Source organism: Hippocampus guttulatus, chromosome 4, assembly GCF_054856545.1.
Source record: "Hippocampus guttulatus isolate MCC_2025c chromosome 4, RoL_Hgut_1.0, whole genome shotgun sequence".
Taxonomy (NCBI): Eukaryota; Metazoa; Chordata; class Actinopteri; order Syngnathiformes; family Syngnathidae; genus Hippocampus; species Hippocampus guttulatus.
This window is the reverse complement of record NC_141264.1, coordinates 13,362,264-13,384,653: the sequence shown is the minus strand read 5'-3', so window position 1 is coordinate 13,384,653 and position 22,390 is coordinate 13,362,264. Positions and strand designations below refer to the sequence as shown.

The 22,390-nt window shown below is 39.9% G+C and overlaps 2 protein-coding genes across 6 annotated transcripts; one reads left to right on the top strand and one right to left on the bottom strand.

Moving 5' to 3' along the window:
• Positions 1 to 256: 256 nt before the first annotated feature.
• Positions 257 to 8,253, bottom strand: e2f4 (E2F transcription factor 4). Of its 3 annotated transcripts, none has more exons than XM_086109730.1 (11): positions 7,839 to 8,253; positions 6,930 to 7,039; positions 5,765 to 5,925; positions 5,457 to 5,501; positions 5,279 to 5,352; positions 5,034 to 5,201; positions 4,803 to 4,881; positions 4,248 to 4,394; positions 3,545 to 3,592; positions 3,414 to 3,458; positions 257 to 2,668 (listed from the first exon to the last, which is right to left on the bottom strand). In XM_086109730.1, exons 1-11 carry the CDS (start codon positions 8,001 to 8,003, stop codon positions 2,553 to 2,555), a joined length of 1,158 nt encoding a protein of 385 aa, XP_085965856.1. In that variant the 5' UTR covers positions 8,004 to 8,253; the 3' UTR covers positions 257 to 2,552. The 3 variants fall into 3 exon arrangements, with proteins under 3 accessions (XP_085965856.1, XP_085965857.1, XP_085965858.1); XM_086109731.1 differs by having other exon boundaries at positions 5,288 to 5,352; XM_086109732.1 differs by having other exon boundaries at positions 5,034 to 5,141; positions 5,288 to 5,352.
• A 1,409-nt stretch (positions 8,254 to 9,662) lies between these two features.
• ferry3 (FERRY endosomal RAB5 effector complex subunit 3) lies at positions 9,663 to 21,784 on the top strand. Of its 3 annotated transcripts, none has more exons than XM_086109736.1 (14): positions 9,663 to 9,724; positions 10,303 to 10,491; positions 11,351 to 11,496; positions 12,271 to 12,452; positions 14,018 to 14,117; positions 14,224 to 14,348; positions 14,604 to 14,710; positions 15,562 to 15,759; positions 16,099 to 16,227; positions 16,665 to 16,733; positions 16,825 to 17,027; positions 18,030 to 18,087; positions 18,683 to 18,750; positions 19,909 to 21,784. In XM_086109736.1, exons 2-14 carry the CDS (start codon positions 10,311 to 10,313, stop codon positions 19,999 to 20,001), a joined length of 1,659 nt encoding a protein of 552 aa, XP_085965862.1. In that variant the 5' UTR covers positions 9,663 to 9,724; positions 10,303 to 10,310; the 3' UTR covers positions 20,002 to 21,784. The 3 variants fall into 3 exon arrangements, with proteins under 3 accessions (XP_085965862.1, XP_085965863.1, XP_085965861.1); XM_086109737.1 differs by lacking the exon at positions 9,663 to 9,724 and adding an exon at positions 9,771 to 9,847 and having other exon boundaries at positions 16,909 to 17,027; XM_086109735.1 differs by lacking the exon at positions 9,663 to 9,724 and adding an exon at positions 9,775 to 9,847.
• The last annotated feature ends 606 nt before the right edge of the window (positions 21,785 to 22,390 follow it).

Here is a 22,390-nt window from a genome sequence, read left to right as displayed (position 1 = left end):
TAATTGATGGTTGCAATTAGACATGATCTTATCCTCTTTTCAAAATAATACAATCCCTCAATCTAATTCACACAAATACTTAATGTCATTGTGTATTACATTTTACTTCTCTAATTTTGAAAACCTCATTCAACACTGAGCAGCAAAACATTACAACAGAAAATCTACATTGAGGTACTTGTCTCATCAACGATTCAGAAAAGTAGTAAGTATAACAGCAACGGGACCCTGTCAAAAAATGTCAGAAGAACCCAAGAAGATTTCAGTGTTAATTTATTTACATAATATGCAATACAGCTCATGCAGATATCCAAGGCCCAGGGGCCAGAGCTGGTCCGCCACATAATTTTATGTGGCCCGCAAAGGTAAATTACGGTATGTACCTTGATTTCTTATGTCAATCACACTTCTAAAATAAATGAAACAAAAGTTGAACAAATATTTTGTTAATGGCTTCTGGTTTAAAAAAAAATAGTGATCCATCAATTTGTACTGTATATGTAATAATACATGGTAATCATATATTTATACAGATGGACAACATTGTTGGTGCAGTTACATACAATTTGATTGCAGTGGTTATCTCAAAGGGTTGTGCGACAAAATATAAAAGGCTCATAATTTTGTAAGATGGCCTGTTTCATGAGTTTTCCTTTTTAAATTAATTCTCTGGAACCACAATGCTTTTGCATTGCAATGTCTGATTTTCAATGGTTACATCTTTATATATTACTTTTTTCAGATTCAAGTTGATGAGTTTTTGATCAGTTTTTTTCTTTCATTAATTAAAAGAGGGGTACCAACAATTTTGGCCATGTCTGTATATGGGTTCACAGTCATAACGGCCCTCCCAGGGGAACCATAACCATGATGTAAAAATAAATCAGACACTTCTGCAAATACAGCTTGCCAGGTGTCCATCGATTCTAAACTAAAAGCTATGGGAACGTACAATTTTGACTCCAACACACAAACTTTACACATCCAGGCGTGCTCTCCTCACCTCTAAAGTTCAAAGTGATCCTGGTCTATTTGAAGGAGTACTCACAAAACAATGTCTGGCTGGTGATCAAGGACTGAATAAGTACAGCCCATTTGGCCACAGTGATATAAAGTGCATCGCGAGAAGATGCTTTGATGGTCTAGCAAGTAGTGGCGATAAATTCCATATACTGTATTCCAATTGTAGAGCCGCAAATTACTCACAACAATCCTTTAATATAACAAGCAGTCCAAAAAAAAAAATGCTATACTATTTCGCGTATGTACAGTGTGTCTGGGGAAATAAAAATACACAAGGGATTTTACAGAACACTTGGAGAATGATGACATTTGTGTTAAACAGTAACAATTGACTTCTATGTATGTATACAAAGGTGAAAAAAGCCAAAGGGAGAATTTCAGAAAGACTCAAAAACAAATACGTATCCATTGTATGCTGAGCATAAATGAACGGAAAGATGTATCTCACCGCCTTTTTTTTTTTTTTATAAATGCATGATTTTTACATCCAACTGAACAAAATACATGGCAATTACTGGACAAAGCTGCAAGGCAAATCACATTTTTTTGTTCAGCAGAGGGGAGTACGTTGGTATTTGCCAAATATCTTATGGTTCATATAAATAGCAATAAAACTTTCAACGACAAAAGCACTATGAAAATAAAGCACATCAAGTTCAAGTGTGTTAACTTGAGCTGGATAGTTTAAGACAAAAAAACAAACAAAACCCCCCCCCAAAAAAACCCATCCCAATTCTTTAAAAACACACTGCAATGTTCAACTATCAAAATGGAAAAACAAATGTTCAAAGAATAAAATTTGTTCACTTATGATTATTTTTGGTCCTTTGCACATTGTCTTTAGAGATCAGGGAAACGCTGAGAGGAAAAAAAAAGACTACTCAACGTTTTTATATATTTGTATTACTTAAGATGTTTACGTTGAGTTTGATGTGCGTATTTGCTAACTATTTCTATGCCTGCACCACAAATGTACATGGTTAGACAATGTGCTGCTAAGACAAAATATATACTTTATGTACACAAAGATAGTGCATATATAACCAGCTGCGTTTGGACTGATACAAGCCATGTGTGAGCAGCTGGTGGTTGATAAAGGCTGCGCTTCGTTACGTTGTCATGACTGGACCTGATAGGAAGATATTCTTTTTTTCTTTGCTGAAGACACCAGACTTATACAAATCCCACATAATATGCACATAGGCAAAAGCCTTCACACATTCATTTGCAAGAACATACATAGATGTAACATTTACATACATATAAACAACAATCCAAAAATATATATTTTTTTTCTGTTGTGTTATGATTCTTGGAAAAGCTGAAAATAAAAATTTGGGATCTCGCCGGTGGTTTCCATCCCGTGGCTGAAGTGGCGCGACTGAGGTCAGGTTGAGCTCCTAGCTCAAAAGGAGTCTGTCAACACCGATCCAGTTTGTATTGTTTCATGCTCACCTTCACAGTCAACGAAGGGAGTTAGGGCGGCATTAACCTCGAGGGGTTCCCCCTCTGTGATGGTTGTCTTTGGGTCAGAGGTTTAAAATGGGAACATCAAAGAGGTCACACAGGCCTTCCGTCTCATCCAGGTTGTATATGTAGTCGTGGTCACTAGGTGGGGGCGACAGACGCAGGAGGGGCGAGAATACTAAAAGCAGATCGGGAAGAGAAATGTATCAGGCCAAGCCATACACGCACATAATACAATAAATACATTTCATTTCAACGTGGTAACATACCAATAAATCAGGCCAATGTGCGGCATTTCTAACAAAAGTTAGCGTCAACCATATTATCAGATATTCTGTGGTGCGAGTTATTATGATTGATTTTTCCTCTGCTCATAAAAAGGTCGGGGCCGTCAATGTTGAACTGTGTTCAATATTCATGATCCTTCGATGTGTGGCCAACATCTCGTCCAGTGAACCACGGACTCTGTGATTGTGACGTGAAACAGAATGATAGGCAATCACGAAGCGATGAGACGCTTGTGCTGTTATAGGCCACAAATCAGGGAGCAACTGGTTGTGAGTCTAGTAGTATTCATATACCGTGGTTCCAAAGTCAGTTCATCTCAACCGTAATATAGATACCAGATAAACAACAGTTAGCCGAGTTTCTTCTACTACTAACACCCCTGCTCTTCCTCTTCTTTGTATTTGACCGCAAATGTAGTGGGAGATGTCATGTGGTGTGTCTCAAGTACACAGCAATGTAAGAGCAGTAACAACACATGACACCCCCCCCCCCTCAAAATATGTGACGTCTCACATAAACCCCCAAAAATACTGAAAATTGGAATAAAATGGTATCAGTGTGTGTACCCCGCTTCAGAAAATTGTAGTTTGACCAACACATTATGGCAAAAAGAGAGAGGAATTTATGTTTCACACCTTCTGATGACATCAGGTCCTCCAACAAATCTCCGCTCATGATCTCTGCAAAATAAAGATACCGTATGTAAGTGCATTTTTTCCTAAAGGCTCCCTTCGCATTACAACAATTTGTCAGTCATTTATTTCACCTTTTGTCGGATCAAACATTTCCGAAAGCTCTTTGGGAAAGTCCAGCACTGTAGAAATCAACACAAATAAAGCAAGAATTTTGTCTATATAGCACACAAGTAAAATGGACAATGTTATTCTCGACACAAAGGAATTGAATGTAACACAGAAGTATATGCATGATACATACTGTCCACACACGACACTGTTTTCAAGAAACACTGAACAAGAAAGTAGAATCTTCTTAAGCGTGAGTAACCTCAAATTGATCTTGGCTTGGCAATACTTGCCAACTCTTCAGAAGCACTTTGAATGTGCGAGATTATGAGAGCATCTGTGCTCAGCCCTCGTCAGATCAACCCAAATTCACGTCTTCTGGGTTATGACCAGGCCAATAAAACCTTTCATTGATTTGGATGCTTGCGTGAGGTCACTGTCATTCCGAAAACTGTCTTGGCTTTTCAACTTAAGCTTCATGTTTTGGAAGAAAATTGACGACTAACTGAAAGTGATCCTATGTCCCTGGAATATGATTAAAACAAGTCCAAAGATGCTGCAACATGCTTTTTGCGCATTAAAAAAAAAAAGTATTTTAAGTATCCACCGATACGATTTTCTCCTTTTTTAACTGAATTGGCAGTTTATAGTTCCCACTGAATCGTTGTATTTCAGTGGCGCATTGTAACTCTGCTGACTACGACGTGACTAGATAGGCGTGCTCACGTTCAGATGGGTCTGACTTCATTGGTTCAAACACTGCAGACGCAGATGACGACGCAGATCCATCCAAGGAGGCAGAGGATTGAAGTTGCTGAGGAACGGCAGTGGGAGCATCTGTGGTAGGATTGAGCGGTGTGGTGCTTGAGACTTCTGAAAACAGAGCGGGTCATGTAAGATGACGTGGTAAATAACCGATAATAGTGGCTCTGTGCACCACTCTCAATAAAATGTACTGGCCGCAAGTGACCACAAAGTTCCAGTCGTTTGGGCATCCTTCACCTGTCTATGCAACTGTAGATGTATAATAAATACGGTATTAAAACTGGTATCTTAAACTGTGAAATGTCATTGAATATATGAGGAAAATATCATAAATGGATCAAAATGTAATCGAAATAGACTTTTTGGTCTCTGTCACAAGTACGGTACAGTTACTTGCACAAAGTATGGCTGTGATACAAACAATATGATCCGCACGCCCAACAAATAAATCATCAGTTGACAGATTCTAATGTATTAAAAAAAGACATTAGACAAATTAGAGACTTTGTTCCAGACCTGTAACTGAGGTTGGCTGGCTAACGGATGATGTTGTGGAACATCCAGTTTTCACAGGTTCTGGAGCTGCTTTTGGAGCCTACGCGGAGCAATTGAGAAGTGTGAAAAAGTAAGTCACGTCGAGGCATATGATTTGCATTAGATTAAAAACACGAGAGAGTTTTTGTATGCTTTTCTCCACAGTTAATGGACCAAACCAAATGAGACTAATAGTAAAGCTGACATCTGGACCTGGGAGGAGGGCGACGGTGCTGGGAGGCTCTGAAGTACGTCATCGGGAGGAGGGACAGGCAAAACAACTGGAGAGGCACTGGACGGGTCCTTGTTGACTAGTAAAACCTCAATGGGGCCAGAAGAACTTTTCAAACGGATCTGATATTTCTTTTGTCCATTCAAAACCTGTATTTACACATGCGCGGTCAGAAAAAAAAAATGCACAAGAGCAGAAGGTGGCCATCTGGAAATGTGATACGCACAGTACTTACAGATTCTGGTCTGGGCACCTCTAGCTGAGTGCCAATGGGGGCACGTATTGCTAGAAGCGTATCACCTGCGGAAGGACACATCATCGGCGATGGCTCATGAAACATTTGAAATCGTAAGGCTGAGGTGACAGAACAGGACAAATGAGAGTGAGTTTCACAGAGGACTTACCTTTGAAAGCTCCACAGAGGTCCTCATGTTTCACATATGCCATAGTATAAGTGCGTTAAGGGCTAATTGGTCAGAAAAAAACATTGAGTCCAATATTCTTAAGAAAGCCATTTCCCAACAAGCGGAGTAGATCAGGATGAATCCTCGCCAACCCGTTGGAAACAAGTCAGACCTGTGTTTAGTGCTGCAAACCATGCCACGGCGAGCTGAGCCGTACCACTTGCCGTAAACCTGAGTGTGTGTCCAAGATGCAACACATTTTTTTTTTTTTTTTTTTTACAGGTTAATAGTAACTAAAAAAGGATATGGACTGTTGTTGGAGTCGTCTGTGACATTCTTGATGCTCTGCTGCACCCAGACTCTCTGCTGGTCCAGCTCATGTTCTCTGACGGCCAGATCATCAAGTTCTGCCTTCAGGTCAATCAGCTTGTCCGCTATCTCTCTTGTATTACAACCTGGGCCAACACCCCTGAAACACATACACAAATAAATGATCAAAAACAGACAAGCACATTTGTCACTCAATCTTAAAGATGTTTATTTTGACGTATTTATTCTTTTATTTATGATTACTTTTTTGGGCCCCTTCATGTTGCTTGGATTTGAATCAAATTTATTCTCATTCCTCCTCAATGCTGCTTTTTACTTTTTTTCTTCATTCACGTATGCAAGTGTGAATGTTGCTGCTGTGAGAATTTCAACTACCTAACTAACCTACCGAGCTAACTACTTAATTGTTTAAATAAAAACAGTTGGGTCTCTGGGGTGCCTGCCCATCCATCAAGTGTGAAATTAAAAGCCAAATAAATATCTGGATATCTGCTTATTAAAAAAAATGTATATGCTAGTGAGCTGTTGGTTTCGCCACATTTTGACATCATAATTTGATTCATACAAGTGTATATTGGAATTCAAGAGGTTGTTGATGAACTGTTGCCTTCAATAGTGAAAAGGCAATCAAATTGGTATGGGCACTTGCTTTGAGTGCAGTTGTTGTTTAATTAACCATTGATGGCTTCAAGTACCACTCATTTACACTGTGGACTGCACAAGGATGAATATCTCCTGCTTTGGAGAGTCTTGGAGTCTCCAAAAATACCAAGATTTTTTTAAAATCACTAGATGTTGCTTATTATATCACACTGGGAGTGGCCAAATAGCCTCTAAATTGGCAAGACTGAATAGCCACTCGCATCGTTATATGCAATACATTTTTATTGATAATGGCTTCGACATGGTAATAAATGCAATATTCAGTATCATTTGCATGAGACAGTACCGGGTCCCTCCTCCAAAACTGTGTGATTTGAAACAGAATGGGTGTAAGTTTATGTGTGCTGAGCGTGTAATTCTTCACCCTTTGTGGCTCACACATACATCAGGATGCACAGAAAGATGTAATCCGAGTGGGCATCGGTTATCTTTTAAAACAGCAAACCTTGGCGAGTACAACTCAAGAGTTAGTGGACTTACTTCCATTGGATACTGTTCTTTGACTTTTTCTCTATCAGGCCAATTCCCTCCAACACATTAGTGATGTCATAGATCCGCCGCTTCTGCCGTACTGCCAATGTGTCCGCTGCCTGACTCACAGAACGGCACATAAAAAGAAAGTGTATTTCAAAACAGTGTGAAATTTAAATAATTAATACCCGAGAGCTGGCATACTGTTCAAACCAACACGAAGAACTGGTGTTGATCAACTTCCTTCTGAACCAAAGTGTTGTGCCAAGTTTAGTGGAAAATAAAGCCACGATAACCACAGTGTGTATAGGCATGTGTGCTGATAAGTCGATACTTGCTCTGCTGGCTGCAGGTGCATGCTCATACTGCTCAACCAGCATTTGTGTGTGGTTTGACTGAAAAACTAGAGGAAGTGGATAATATCTTGTAACTGATTAAGCACGTAATGTTACTCGAGTCAAATTTAACTCGTAGGGATACAAGGTTATAGTAAAAAGTATATGAATTTTTGAGACAAAACCAAAATCACTTGAATAGAATACGAATGTCGTTTTATTAATCGATCATGCTGCATTGTCCATGTGTAAAGATACACGAGCTCAGAAAACAGCGACAAAGGCTGACCCACTTCGTGCACTTGGAAATCTGCAGGGGGCACCCTGGAAAAGTTGAAAAGGTAATACTCCCAAACTTTGAATTGGGGTGCTTTCGGGAAAAGTAAACACATTGGCGTTTGCGTTAAAAGTAACCCGGATGTTTCCACTTCCGATGCAGCTATCGGGGATTCAAATCAAGACTGTCAGAAAGCTAGGCTATGCTAACAGACAGGCTAGCAAAAAGAGCATGAAACCTTAACGACAGCAGGCAGCTCCAGATGACATGTGCTAGCTAACAACAAAGACTGCTTTGCATGCTCACAGCTTTCAGATCCAGCACTCCGTCCTTGGCCTCCTGCAGCAAAGTTACAAACTTAGCGGTGAGTAGTCCCAGACTCTTTTCATGCCTGCTCGGTGTCTGTGGCTGCAGCGGGTCCCCCACAGCTCCCAGTTCAACCCGGCTACTGGCCATCTCTAGCTCCATCATCTCTCGGGACCAGCGCCGAAGTCCCACAGCCTCCCCGACCAAAACCTCAGAAGCGAGCCCAGGAACGCACGCTCCGCCACCCTAGTCAACTACACTGAAGGACAGTGGTGTCCGCGGCATAGGAGTGGTTCACAGTTCTTTCCTGGCCGGGCTTTCTTCAAAAGATTTCAGGAAATCTACCAGTGTAAATTGAAGACGGCAATTCATTGAGCGAGCTTTCGGTTGGGAGAGCCGTTGGCCACGCGATGTATGACGGGACTGTTCAACCAGTAGAGGGAGCGTGTATAAATGTCGAATTCTTTTAAACGCGCACAAAAGCATAGTCGCGGTAGCATAAGCACAATAAAAATGAATTTATAGTTTAGAAATTACAGTATAATACTGACACTTTTTGATGCTTAAATTTCTTTGGGTTGAAACATCAATTTAAAAACGATATGTACAGTGCTATTTGTAGATGGACCTTAACCGGCCCAAACTTGAAGAAAACACTTCTGCGCCGGCGCCGGATGCATTGAATCTATCATTTTTTTTTATTATTTTAATTTATATGTCATATGTTTTTAGTTTTCATTATTCTTTCAGTTTTTAAGAAAACCGCGACATAATGGTGATGACTAAAACTTAATTACTGTACATGTGTATTGTACTCCTCCAGTGTTTGGACTTTATTGCATTTGAACTATCTTCAAACAAAAATGTCACAACAAATATGAAAACAGAAAAAACCTGGCCTAGGTTCAATTTAAATAAAAAAGTTTAAATCTGGACCTGTTTAACTGAGCAAAAAGGCGATGTACACGTTTAAAAGCAATTATTCTGTTGTATGAATGGCAACAGGTGGGTGGATACAGTTTTTTGGATGTTCTTCAGTCGAATGGAATAGCATGTAATTGTTCTGTCTGTCACAATACGTCACTTGCATGATAGATGTACAAGGTATATTTGTAATTAATATATGGCAGGTTTAGGCCAAATTAAGTGCAGTTGCATAATTTACCCCAGCACGCCCGAGGTTGGTCGATACTGCTCTGCTCTACTCTACTCAACTGAACTGTATTTATAGAGTACTTTAAAACAGCCACCTCTGTTTATAAAGTGCTGCACAGGGAGAAAAAATAATTAATAAAACAAACAATCAAACAAATTAATAACGAATACAGTAGAAAGCACAAAAACAGTAAAACTAAAAATCAAGTCTCATGCTGAGTCAAAAGCCACAGAATAAAACATTGTTTTAGTTCCCTTTGGCACATTGTCATAGTCACAAATACAGCACTGCACAGTCTAGCTCAGGTTTTCAGTTTGTAGGAGAGGAGGATGAACTACGGTTGCATTAAAACGCGATCTTCACAAACTAAACTGAATAGAAATGTACATAATTCACTGGAGACACTGGAATAAAATGATAGATGTCATTTTGTATTCGACGTTTTAAAAAAGTCATTTATGGCCACTAGAGAGCAGTCGTGCCATTCAAAATTAAAGTACAGTACAGGGTCATTTTATTTCAAAGAAAATCATGTATTTAATTAAACCATGTGTCAGAATATAATGCACCCGAATAAATACAAGTAATAAATTAAACACACGTTACTTGTCAAATAGGCAGTAGAAATGTAAAACACAAGCTTCACTAAATGACGAAAGTGCGTTTCCTGCCAGACGCTCGTCTCGAAGCTGTCAGCTGACTGCCTCACCAGGAAGCAAAATTTACACGGGTAAATATATGGGGTCTTACTGTTTTTATGTTCACAAAAAATAGAAAACGAGTAAAAAAACAACGTTCATGCGTATGCCAACTGGCAATGTGAAAGCTTATCGCTTTCCTTTCGTCATTTGTTGTACTGTATCAAAAAAGAGCTACATTAATAGCTAACGTGGAGCTTCTTGTATGAACAGGACAGATCGCATCACTGAAATAGAACTCCATGCAGAACAAATGCATAAGACAAATTTATTTAAAACCGGTCATTAAAAATATTAACAAATATTTTTATTCATGGTGTTAATGGTGTGTTACAATGGTCAGTCTTGATGGATTATTTATGGAGAAGTCAATGGCTATTTAGAATCAAGTTAATGCTGTTTATGATATTATTTAGCACGTCTTTGCCTTTCTTTCGATAAGCTAATATTGTATGTGTGAAATGAATGATGATACAGTAGCCCACGTTGTATACGTCATATTGAGCGTAATTGCAAGCTAAAAACAATAATCCATTATCAACGCCACTAGATTCGAATTGACACCACATTCATTATATTCATGCGCTGCTGTCCATTTTTTGTTTTTCAGTTGAGACCATGAAGAAAATCAAGGGCAAAGCAAGTAACACGACTGAGAAGGAGTTTGTGTTTGAATTTAAGGCAGGGAAACACAACTGCGTTCTCAAGGTACCTTTGCTGTTTCCTGTTCAGGAGAACATCAGCGACCTTCATGGACGTCTGATGCTGCTCCATAAAATACCATGCTATGTAGAAAAAGGTAAGTTAGCTAGAAAACAGTTGTGCAGCATTGGTAGAGTCCAAATTTGTCTTTATAGCCTCCTGTTCAAGTTATCTATGATGTATGGGTACTGTCGACCCCATGCCTTACTTCAGTGCTGGCAGAGTCGGTTCAGGCCAGTGACGTTATGTACCTGAATGGTTGTCTGACTGGATATGTGCCCTGTGATTTCCTGACGACCAGTCCAATTAATAGTCTGATTTTTACACAAAACCAGGTGGGATAATTCTGTGTTCCCACCACCCTGAACACAATAGAATAAGGTGTATCGAAAATGGTTCTTGTTCAATCACCCCAGTGCAATCGATATTGATAAATTGCACTGAACAAATACATTAGCACTATTACCATGTTCATTGTTACATGTAAAAGCCTGAGCAAGAATAATTTGCTTTCTTCCATTCTGAAAGCAACCAAACAGGCAACACTGACATAATAGTCTTTAACCTGGCGTAACAGAAATTGGTAACTGATAACACATCCTACTATTTGATGTCAGTAATCATATTTATTTCACATGATATTTATTGATACATTTACATTTGTTATTTAAATAGTGGATTATTTCCATACTGCAAAAAGGTGTGGAATTAAAGAAACATTTCATTCTTGGCATTTCTTCATGAAGAATAGCACGGAGCTCTTGCCCACATTCTCCAAACATGCATGCTAGTTTAAATGCAAATTGTACATAGGTGTAATTGGTGCGTGGTTGGTTGTCTATGTGTGCCTGCGATTGATTGGTGATCAGTTAAGCTTACAACTTGTCAACATTTTACAAAACTCAATTTGACATGATTTGTTTTAGTACTCAATGCTTCAAATGCTTCTTTGGTAGAACTGAAAGTGTCACTGTCCGACTTCATTGAGAAAGAGACCATTTTGGACTACGACAGAGAGGCAGAACTGGCCCTGCAAAGACTCACAATGGGACATGTTGATGTGAATCAGCTCGCCAACGCGTGGACCAGTGCCTATGTAGAGGTGAGGACACAGATCACAACATATACGTTAAGCCTAAAACATCTGGATGTCAAATACAAACCCAATTCCAATGGAGGTGGGATTTAAGGCTGTTGTGCCACTGCCTTGTCTGATTTCTGCCCCTTCATGAAGCTGTAGTCAGAGGGTTTTGTCAACTCAAACATCATTAAAATCATGGGAACAGATGCAGTCTTGTAAAGCGCTTTAGCAAACTAATTATTGATGAGTCCTCATGAGGAAGAAGTCATGACCGTACATGAGCCTCTTTGTTGCATTTTGTGTCTCCCTGCTTGATTACGCTTTAGTGTGTCTATTCCCAGCGACATGTCAGTATTTAGAACTAGCACATTGTTTCATAGCATATATTACAAAAAAAATGTTCAGGGGTATAAATAGTTTTGCCACCTTGTCAGGCTGCCTCAACTTGAACTTTCAGGCTTCTTGCCTCCTGCACTTAAACATTTAAGACTAGCTTTTACGGCAGTCATTCAAAAATAACCATGGAGGCCTTCCAGTGGCCATCGTGATTCCTGAGCAAGTATAAATAGAGGACTTCTGATTCTTTTCTATTCATGGATGCGGTATTTCCGTTGCATGGGTTTTCTTAGTAGATCATTAGTTAAGCCAAACACTTTTCATGCTTTTCTTTTTTTTGTCCGTCATTTCAAAGCTGGTACTGCAGAAACAGCTCACCCTCATCCAGTTTAATAACATATTTATTCCCAAGAAGAACATAAAAATGCCTTTGTTTTCCTTTTGCTGTAACCATTTTAGACCACGTTAGAGCATGCTCGACCCGAGGAGCCCAGCTGGGATGAGGACTTTGCGGATGTTTACCACGAGTTGATCCATTCGCCTGCCTCGGATACGCTTCTCAACCTGGAGCACAATTACTTTGTCCGTATCTCCGAGCTTATCAGTGAGAGAGATATGGAGCTCAAGAAGATACAAGAGAGGTCAGTGTTTAAAAGGATGGAGTGCCCCAGTCCGCCCCGTGGACTGTACATTAAAAAATGAAACGCTAAAAACAGTATACAAATTCCTTAAGACTGTTAACACTTGTGTTAAACACTAAACATTTTTTAAATGAAATACATAAATAAAGGTTGGCGTATTTTACATCTACATCAGTTGCCAATGCAGAATAGTATTTTGTCAGTTAAACACAAAAGGCTGTATTTTTCTGTGCCCGCTGCAATGGGTGGAATTTTCTTTTGGTATTTTGCTAGACTCGCGCATGTTGAAGAGGGCGTTTGAGCTGTTCTGCACCCTTGTGGGAGGGAACTCAGCCAACCCCCGGCCAATCAAAGCAGCTCCCATCATTCCCTTTAAATTCAGCACATTGAGAGCCAGACGGTCTAAATGTCACGTAGGTGCAGGAGATCGCTGCACGCAAAGTACCTTTAAAGGAACTGCAAGATCATCTCCACTTGCGAATGATGTGAAGTTGGCCACCGTGGATGGGCACACTCAACATTTTTTGCTTTTTAACCTGTTGATTGGAACGTTATTACAACAGTAGACCATTGAACAAATCAGTCACTTGAACATAGGGGGAGGGGGGACACACACACACAAAACATCTATTTACTAGGTAAAAGCATTTTTTTGTTTGGATTAAAGTGAGAATTTTCAAAAATTGCACATCCACCCATCTGATTTTATGTTTATTGTTTTTGAAATAGTGCTTATCTTCATTAGTGTCGTGGGTGAGCTGGGACTTATCTCAGCTGAATTTGGGCAAGAGGCATGGCACGCCCTGGACTGTTCAACAGTCAATCGCAGGGTACATAGAGACAAACAACCATTCCCAGACAGGAAGGCCGAGAAGAAATTTTGACCCAGAACCTAAGAACTGTGAGGCCATCATTCTGCCACTTGGCGTGTGAAACTCCACAAAAGACGATTCAATGTGGTTTTTGATACATGTGGTGCAAAATGATTCAAGGATGATTTGATTAGAAAGTTTAACGATTCGGCTCGACTCAGTGGATTACGATTCGATATGGTACGGCTCAGTTCGAGTTGGGGATGATGCAATTACTTTTTTGTTGTCATTTTACATACATTAGAATGAACCTGCCAGTACTGTAATTATGGCATTTCCTTCATAGATGTCTCCCTTTAATAAAAGACGATTCAATATTGATCTCAATATATTTCAAAATGGAACAATTCTTTTCGATTCGATACATTTGCAAATCAAAAAACAATTTTCTGGTTGAAATCGGTATTTGTTACACCTGTACAGGGCACCATTGATCTTCCCATTAAAATGCAATGTTTTTCTGGATAAGATCACATACAAATGAGCCAGCTTTGTGTTTTATTTGTGTTTTTATGCTCTGGGGCCGGCTACATTGGCAGTCTTTCCATCTGCATACACTCAATAGTGAAGTTCCAGGGCTGCTATTGAGTTTAATGAATACATAATTATGGTCTCCATCTCAAAAAAGAGAGAGCAGCAGGCAATGTTTTCCATGTACTCTCATCATTGAGTCAAATGCTTTCCTCCCCCCAGACAAGCTGCAGAAATGGATAAAGTGATGCATGAGTTGGGGAATACACTAAGTGACCATGATGTGAATGCAGTAGCGTCCCAACACTTTGATGCACAGCAGGTAACAAAAAAACACTATACAGGAGCGTACCTAGTACTAATAGTAATTATGTAATCATGCAATATTAGCCCAAGCCTTTTTAGTTCCTCAGTTCCTATCTCAACAGGTCCTGGAGAACAAGTGGGTCACTGAACTGGAGCAAGTGACATGTATTCAAAAGCAAGAATATCAAGAGTGGGTCATTAAACTACACCAGGACCTGCAGAAATCCAACAACAGCAGCCAAATTAAGTATGTTTGTATGTATTTGCGTACAATAGGACACATTTCTTAGACATAATAGACTGCATGTATTTGCACCTGCGCGTCATGTTGCCATTTATAAACTGAGCTGACAAAATTTCTGGGCTGATGCAATTTACAATTATAAAAAACAAAACATACACTGTATATACCGGTACATATTACTGTGTATGTGTCTATAACCTATATACCTCCTCATTTTTATAAATACTATTGTCGTTAATTTGTATGGTTACCATCCAGTGAGGAGATTAAGGTACAGTCTAGCCAGCTGTCAGAACCTTCAGATTCTGGAGACCGGATGTTTGAGGAGCAGCCTCAAATGGAAGAAAGCTTCACTATTCATCTAGGTAAGCGCTTGACTTTGAGAAAACATCAACAGGATTTTAATTGGAATTTTGTTTAGATTTAAATTTTAATGTGTCATACTCATTATAATCCCCCAGGGGGAATTTATTTTGTTTTTCAAATTACGCTGAAAATGAGATTTCACACATCCAGGCATGGAAGAAGCGATGTCAGAGTAAATGAGGTGCGCAATTAGTGTCGCAATTCTTGAACCGGTGCCTTGTTCAAGGGCAATTGAGCAGTCATCAGAAATCAAACTTCTAGGATGTGGTGTTGCCACTCGATGGCTGTTACCCTTCACTCTGACCTGCACCACTGATATGTCATGATGGATGTCAAAACCAAAAGCATCAAACCAGACATGGCACCTGTGTCACTGAAGTGTGAGAAAGTTGGCGGTGTAAGAACATTAGCAAATTGAACATGAAATGTATTACTACAGAATAAAGGGTGTCCCCCAAAAAATGACATCATTTCGGCAACTCTTGTTGAAATAAACTTTATTATTATTATTTTTTGTATTTACTGAACGTTTGGAAACAGATCCAAATTTTCAACTGAATGTTTTCTTTGAACTGGTCTATGTGCCTTCTCGGCCTGCGAGCATTGATAACCTTAGGCAGAGAATCCCTTCCACACTGAATCATCTTACCAGAGACTTGCTACAGCGTGTTTGGCAAGTGCTGAACTACCAACTTGACGTGTGCCCTGTCACAGGCGGTGCGTTTATTCAACACTTTTGGAATCTTTCCCATAATAAACATGCAATGTTTAAATATGTAAACTCTTTTATTTCATTGAGCTAGACTTTCAAGATATTTTGTACCCTATTTGCTGGACTTGTTTTCATTAGGAGCACAACTGAAGACGATGCATAACCTGCGACTGGTTCGGGCAGATGTGTTGGACTTTTGTAAGCACCGACGTCATGGCACCAGCGGAGCAAAGCTGCGACGCCTCCAAACGGCACTTTCGCTCTATTCGTCTTCACTCTGTGGTCTGGTACTGTTGGTCGACAACAGGGTCAACTCCTACAGTGGCATCAAGAGAGGTTAGATTACAGTAGTCATTAGTTACCTCTGATATACTGTCTGTTGTATAGTTCAGCTCTTGTTCATGTCGGTGCATTATTTAATCGAGCTTCTCTAGTTGAGTAATCTTTCAACTCAAGAACTCAACTCTCAAACGGCTTGTGCTGCATTTAGCCAAAAATAATGGTCCAACTCGTTTGCCTTTCAATATCACATGAAAAGGCTCCTCTCTTTAAATTTAAGACTATTGAGTTGTGTGGGGATGAGTTTATGGAAACAATTTCAGAATTAATCCTGGTATAATTTTTTGAGAGGAAAAATAGTATCATTTAGGCATCATGTAATGACTATTGACCTAGATTTTGCAACGGTGGCCAAGGAGTGCACAGACTTTCACTTTCTCAGCCTGGGGGAGCAGCTGGAAGAGGTGCAGCAGGTGGTGCTCTATGCCAGAACCCAGCGGAGCAGCAAGCAAAAAGATCAACCCGGTGAGACCTTTTGACTGCTCTTTTGTGAAGCCAGTACACATGTAACCCACTCGATTTAGTATGCTTGGCGAATGACTCGTGCAAAGAATGTGTTTGTGAAAATGGATACATCTACAAAGCAAGACATTATTTAAATTCTTGACTGACAATAACTTCATCTGGCCTTATTAAGTAATGCCTATAATAAGCGCAGGTACATCCCAACAAGTGAGAATGTCGAGGATACCGTGGTGCCACTTTGGCGTTGAATGCTACATTCCTTCCAACTAAAGTTACATACATTTAGCCAATGGAAGCTACTTTACAAGCTTATTTTTGACATCAGCGGTCCATTGCCAACTCTTTCAAATTGTGTCAGTCATCCTTAGAGACCATTCATCGATTTAATAACAACCTGTCTTTTCAACATCCTGATTGATGAAATCTATGTCTTGCAGAGCTCCCCAGGAATGGAAGTGATGATAAAAGTAAAAACGTTGAAAGAAATCCATCCAATATCTTGCCAGGTGAAGGTTATTTGACATTATACAGCAATGTAAATTTCCAATCAAATGTTCAGATTTCATATGTCTCTCACGCTGCCATTTCTTTGCCAAGGTGAGTTTTATGTCTCGCGGCACTCCAACCTGTCCGACGTCCATGTCGTCTTCCACATGTGTGTGGACGACAACGTGCGCTCAGGGAACATCACGGCCAGGGACCCGGCCATCATGGGCCTGAGGAACATTCTGAAGGTCTGCTGCACACATGACGTAACCACCATCACCGTCCCGCTACTGCTGGTGCATGACATGTCGGAGGTAAATGCAGTTGCATGGACTGAAACCTGAAGACATAACAGTATATGATTACCGTAACTGACTATTAATGGCTTCTGCCAACCCGTACAGTACAAAATAAAACATAATATTGCAATTATGAAATCGTGTTAAAAAGCAAATTTTTAACTAGCCTCTGACTGATGTGATGTCATGCCTCAACCTGCCCTGTATAATTTCTCCAACTTCATTTTGATTCCATTTTTTTTTTTTGGTCATAACTAAGTCCTTATAACAACTTGAAGTCCCACAAACCAGTTGAGTTATAATTGATGGCTTCTGGTTCCACATCAAATTAATGCAGTTCAGCAACGATTGCTGCAGACGGTACAGGCCCTTTCTGGTTTGTTGACTTTGATTGAAGTGGTGCGTTTGAATTACAGAGGGCAACAAAATTTTGACATAAAAGTTCCTCACCTTTTCTGTTTTGGTTTTAACTTTGAGCGCACTTGAGGAAAAATAACATAACAGAGGAATGTAGAAGATTGGAAAACGACACTACTTTTGAAGAGTTTTTTTTTTGTGAGCTACCTTTGGAAAACAAAACAACATCAATGTGTGCTACAATATTTGCATGATGCTTGCTTGCCTTTTCTCTGTGTGCCCTGTGATTGGCTGGTAACCAGTCCAGGTTGTACCTTAGCTCTTATCCAAAGTCAGCTGTGATAGCCTCCAGAATGGATTGACGGGTCTCTTGGGTAATGGGGTTGGTAACACTTGAATTTTCCCCAATAAATAGCTCATCTGTATTTCAGCAAGTGTACTGTACATCGGATAGATATTGTTGTTGTGTTTCATTTTTTTGTATTCATCACGGTGTGGTCTTAAACTATGCTGCAAACGCAAAAAAAAAAAAAGTATCTTTCTTGCCGTAATCATTGACTCCGTTTGCGGAAGTGTCACAAACAGACACGCAGCTTTTAGGTTTCACTCATACTTTCTCATTTTTCTCAAGCAATTGTTTCTCTTGCTCTCTCCCGACAGGAAATGACCATTCCTTGGTGTTTGAAGAGAGCAGAGCTGGTCTTCAAGTGTGTAAAAGGTACAGTTCTTAAAAATCTGATTGCATCTGCAACATCAACAGAGATGAGTCATTACAGATACGTATTCATTGTTTTTTGTTTCACATTGATAATACTTATGTGGGAGCCGTGTCTCTGAAACAAACAGAAGGTCGCTTTTCCACTCTACAATCCGGTGCATCATTGAGAACCAGACAGGCAATCGAAAACAACAATGGAGGAGAATGATTTGTATTTACTTCTTGCATTGTGGCTCTTGGCCATGGTAAGGAGACCATTTTTATTCAAGAGCAGGACAAGGGTAGCGAGAAAATGGGTCCTTGCATTTAAGATGAGCAAACCACTACAGCAACCGGATAAACCATTGTTACCTCGTATGGTTATTACTGTCACTTCTACTAGTATATCCTCAAAAATTACTGGTACCTCAACCCATGTTGTTGACCCAGCACTTGACAGCTCATGGAGACCAATGACAATGAGTTGACACCACCAATAACTGAGCATGATGACAGGAAAATAGTACCTCATATGACCTGGTTTTGTCAGTGGAAAAGCAAAACAGATTCTTCTTTTTGTGGGTCGGGCTCCTTCTTATTGTAATTTTATTGGCAGGTTTCATGATGGAGATGGCCTCATGGGATGGAGGCGTATCGCGCACGGTACAGTTCCTGGTGCCAAGGGTGAGATGCGTGTACATTGTCTTATTTCACAGTTGTGCAGCCTTGTTCTCTGCACTCCATGTGAAAGCATCTAATCACATCATTAGAGTCAGCATGGCTATTGCCAGCTTTCACAGAAAACACACGTGCCAGCATTTTCCCTTTTCTAATACTGTCTTGCTGAAGATGTTTGGTTATAATGACTGAAAGGTCCCAAAATCAAGGTTGAGTGGTGTAAACACAGGAATAATCAGATGACTTGAAATGACACGACCAAAGTGAAAATACAGGCTGACTTTTAATATTGGCTGCCAGAAAAGCACTCGCTCTCTGTTAATTCAACCAAAGTGGATACTGAAGGTGTACACGAGACCACAACAGGCACACCTGGCTTCTTTGCAGCATGTAACTTTTGAATGCTCGCCATAAATCATAGATGAGAGAGCCTTACTTTGCCTTGACCCGTGTTTACTCTGTGTGCTAAATGTAAGCTTAGACACTCATCCACATACATGCGTGATAAGCATCGGGATTTACATGCAGCTGTCATGACTGACATAAATTTACCTTGAAATCCGCACCCCGTTGTTACGTCTTAACAATTGAAGAATGTCGCCACAAGGTTCAAATGCTTCTGCATGATGTGGCTTCACATTCTCAAAAACTCATCTGGACGTGGCCGCCTTGTGACACATGACATTTTATTTTCGGCTTTGCAGAATGTTTATACCTATGGGCTGTGTGGTTTGAGAGACAGCTGAGCCTATAGCATGGGGCCGTGTTGACACCGTAAGACTATAAAACCAGTGGCATCAAAAGCTCCGAATAAATCAGCTTCCTGTCAGCTCCATGCTCAGACAGGATTGGAAATAGCTCCCCCAAAACAACATTGTGCCTTCAAAGAGACTAAATATATGCTGGGAGTTGTCTGTTGTGTGTTGATATGTGTACCGATCAATACTTAACATTCTCGTTTGACGGGTGCCTTCCACTTCTGAACATAGTTCATTCAGCATACTTTTGACCCCCCCCCCAACAAAAAAAATACTTAGTACGCTTCCTATCACCTCAGCGCACATGATGCATTTTGTCTCATGGCTAATTTTCCATCTTTTTAGCGCGACTATGGAATACCCATCCCTCATTTCTCATTGACTGTGTATGTCTTTATGTTGACAGAGTATTTCAGAGGAAATGTTCTTCCAGTTAAGCAACATGCTGCCTCAGATCTTCCGTGTCTCCTCCACCTTAACGCTCACGTCAAAGCCCTGATGGGAACAGATGCACGACACCCTCAGGGTGCACCACCAGGGATCATCTCCTTAGCCATTTTGAAGTTACTGTTTATTTTATTATTATTATTTTTAATTGTTAAATTCTGTGGGGAGGGGGGGGGGTGAACTTGAGAAAGCCCTTTTCTCTCCACATGGCGACCTTAAAGCGCTTACAGAGAGGCGAGGATCCTTTAGCAGTTTATTAAGCCTGTTTATTTGCATTCTCTTTAAAGCTGCATATCTTAGTGAAAGACGACTGGGTCCCACAGCTCGCAAAGCAGCTGCTGCAATTATCATTTCAACCCTCCAGGGTGCAGCACCGCTGACAGACTTTTATGACATCAGCAACAAACCGGGTGCTCATGTCATGTCTTCAGAGCTGCTATCTGGAGCTTACACCTTTTGTTGGAGCCGCTGCAGAATGCTGCATCGAATGACATGTGAAGTATTATTGTTTCACCTTGCTGGGAGGCACTGTAAATAGCGTTGCATGAGCCATAAAAAAAAAAAAATCTAATCAATTCAACACTGATATTGCTATGAGTAGGGGAAGGCTTGCTGAAGGCAGCTGTTATGCGGGGATATCATACCTGTCAACCTTTCGGAGCGCCAACCTGTATAAACTACCAAAAAAATCCTTATAAAGAGCAAAAAATCCTTATAACATACCAAAGCATTTTATATGTCAAAATAACGGCAGAAAAAACCCCACGAAATTTTCAATTATATTTATTGTAGATCTCCATAATACAATGTCTGGTTAATGCATACTTGTCAACTCATACGGTTTAGCCATAGTTCATACGGATTTTGTGGTGAATCTTACGTATATGGCCGTATCGCACAAATCATACGGATTCTGAAAATTTCCGGATTTTTTTTTCACCAACTCCAAATCATTTGGAGTTGGTGAAAAAAGTAACACAGGAATACAACTCTGAACACAGTAATGCCACTATGTAGAATGATGATTAGACATTAACCAGACATTGTATTATGGAGATCTACAATAAATATCATTGAACATTTCGTGGGTTTTTTTTCTGCCGTTATTTTGACATATAAAATGCTTTGGTATGTTATAAGGATTTTTTGCTCTTTATAAGGATTTTTTTGGTAGTTTATACAGGTTGGTGCTCCGAAAAGTTGACAGGTATGTTAATGTCTAATCATCATTCTACTTAGTGGCATTACTGTTCAGAGTTGTATTCCTGTGTTACTTTTTTCACCAACTCCAAATGAAAAAAACCCCCGGAAATTTTCAGAATCCGTATGATTTGTGCGATACGGCCATATACGTAAGATTCACTACAAAATCCGTATGAACTATGGCTAAACCGTATGAGTTGACAGGTATGGGATATACTTGTAAATAGGTTAAAACCGCTACTCAATGATACTAAACAAACAACTGATGGTGTCCTGGCTGCTACAATATGACTAAAGCGACAAGAAGTTGTCGCCTATAGAAGAAGAAAGGAATGCACGCCGCCAAACTGAAGTTTAGTCTTCAGATGAAGAGACTCGCAAGGATTTAACCTCCTTCTGCATCATCACATTGTTATTACACAATTTCTTGTTTTCATGTTGTTTGATGAACAGCAGTGACATTTCTTTTTAAACTTGTTGACACTGTCCAATATATTTGCAAGGCTGTTAGGTCTCGTAAGAGCCGACAATAGTTTTTTTGGTTTCATTGTGCAGCGGTCAACCTCTATTTTGCACTTAATTTGCCATTTAAGTGTACTGTACTGGTAATAAAGGTTTTCTGATGGCCGTGGTTTCATGCTACATCATTAAGAGTTAAGGTTGCATATGCACACTCAGGAGCAGTTTTACATGTTTACTTGGTGTGTTGTGGCTCTTCTCACCTTGGAATGACCACACAAGTCTGCCAGTTGGATTTATCAGATCAAACCTATTTCACGGTGTTGTGGTTTCTTTCATTCACATCCCGAGGAAGGTTTCCTGCAGAGACAAGTGACGCCAACTCTTTGAATTCCCAAAAGATCATTTGCACTGGTGCAAAGATGAGCAGTATGCAGCTCTTTCATGCTGCATTGCAGTGAGCTTCAGTGAGTTTCAATCTGCTCAAGTGTGTTTGGTCCCTCCTCTCCACTTCCATGACAGCAGATGGCACTCTTTTTGAATACAAATAGTAAGTTAAAGAGGTTTCCAGTACTGCGTTCGTTTTTTTCTTATACTAGAGTGCGATTCAAACAGATGCCAGCGTTATTGTTTCTAGATGTTAAAATACCTGTTGTATTATGTAATACTTTCCTGTACATATACTTTTCACAAAATAACATACTTAAATACTAAACTCTTCTAAATTTCTCAAGCTAACCCTATTACAGTTTCACCTTGTAGATGATTATGATTTATTG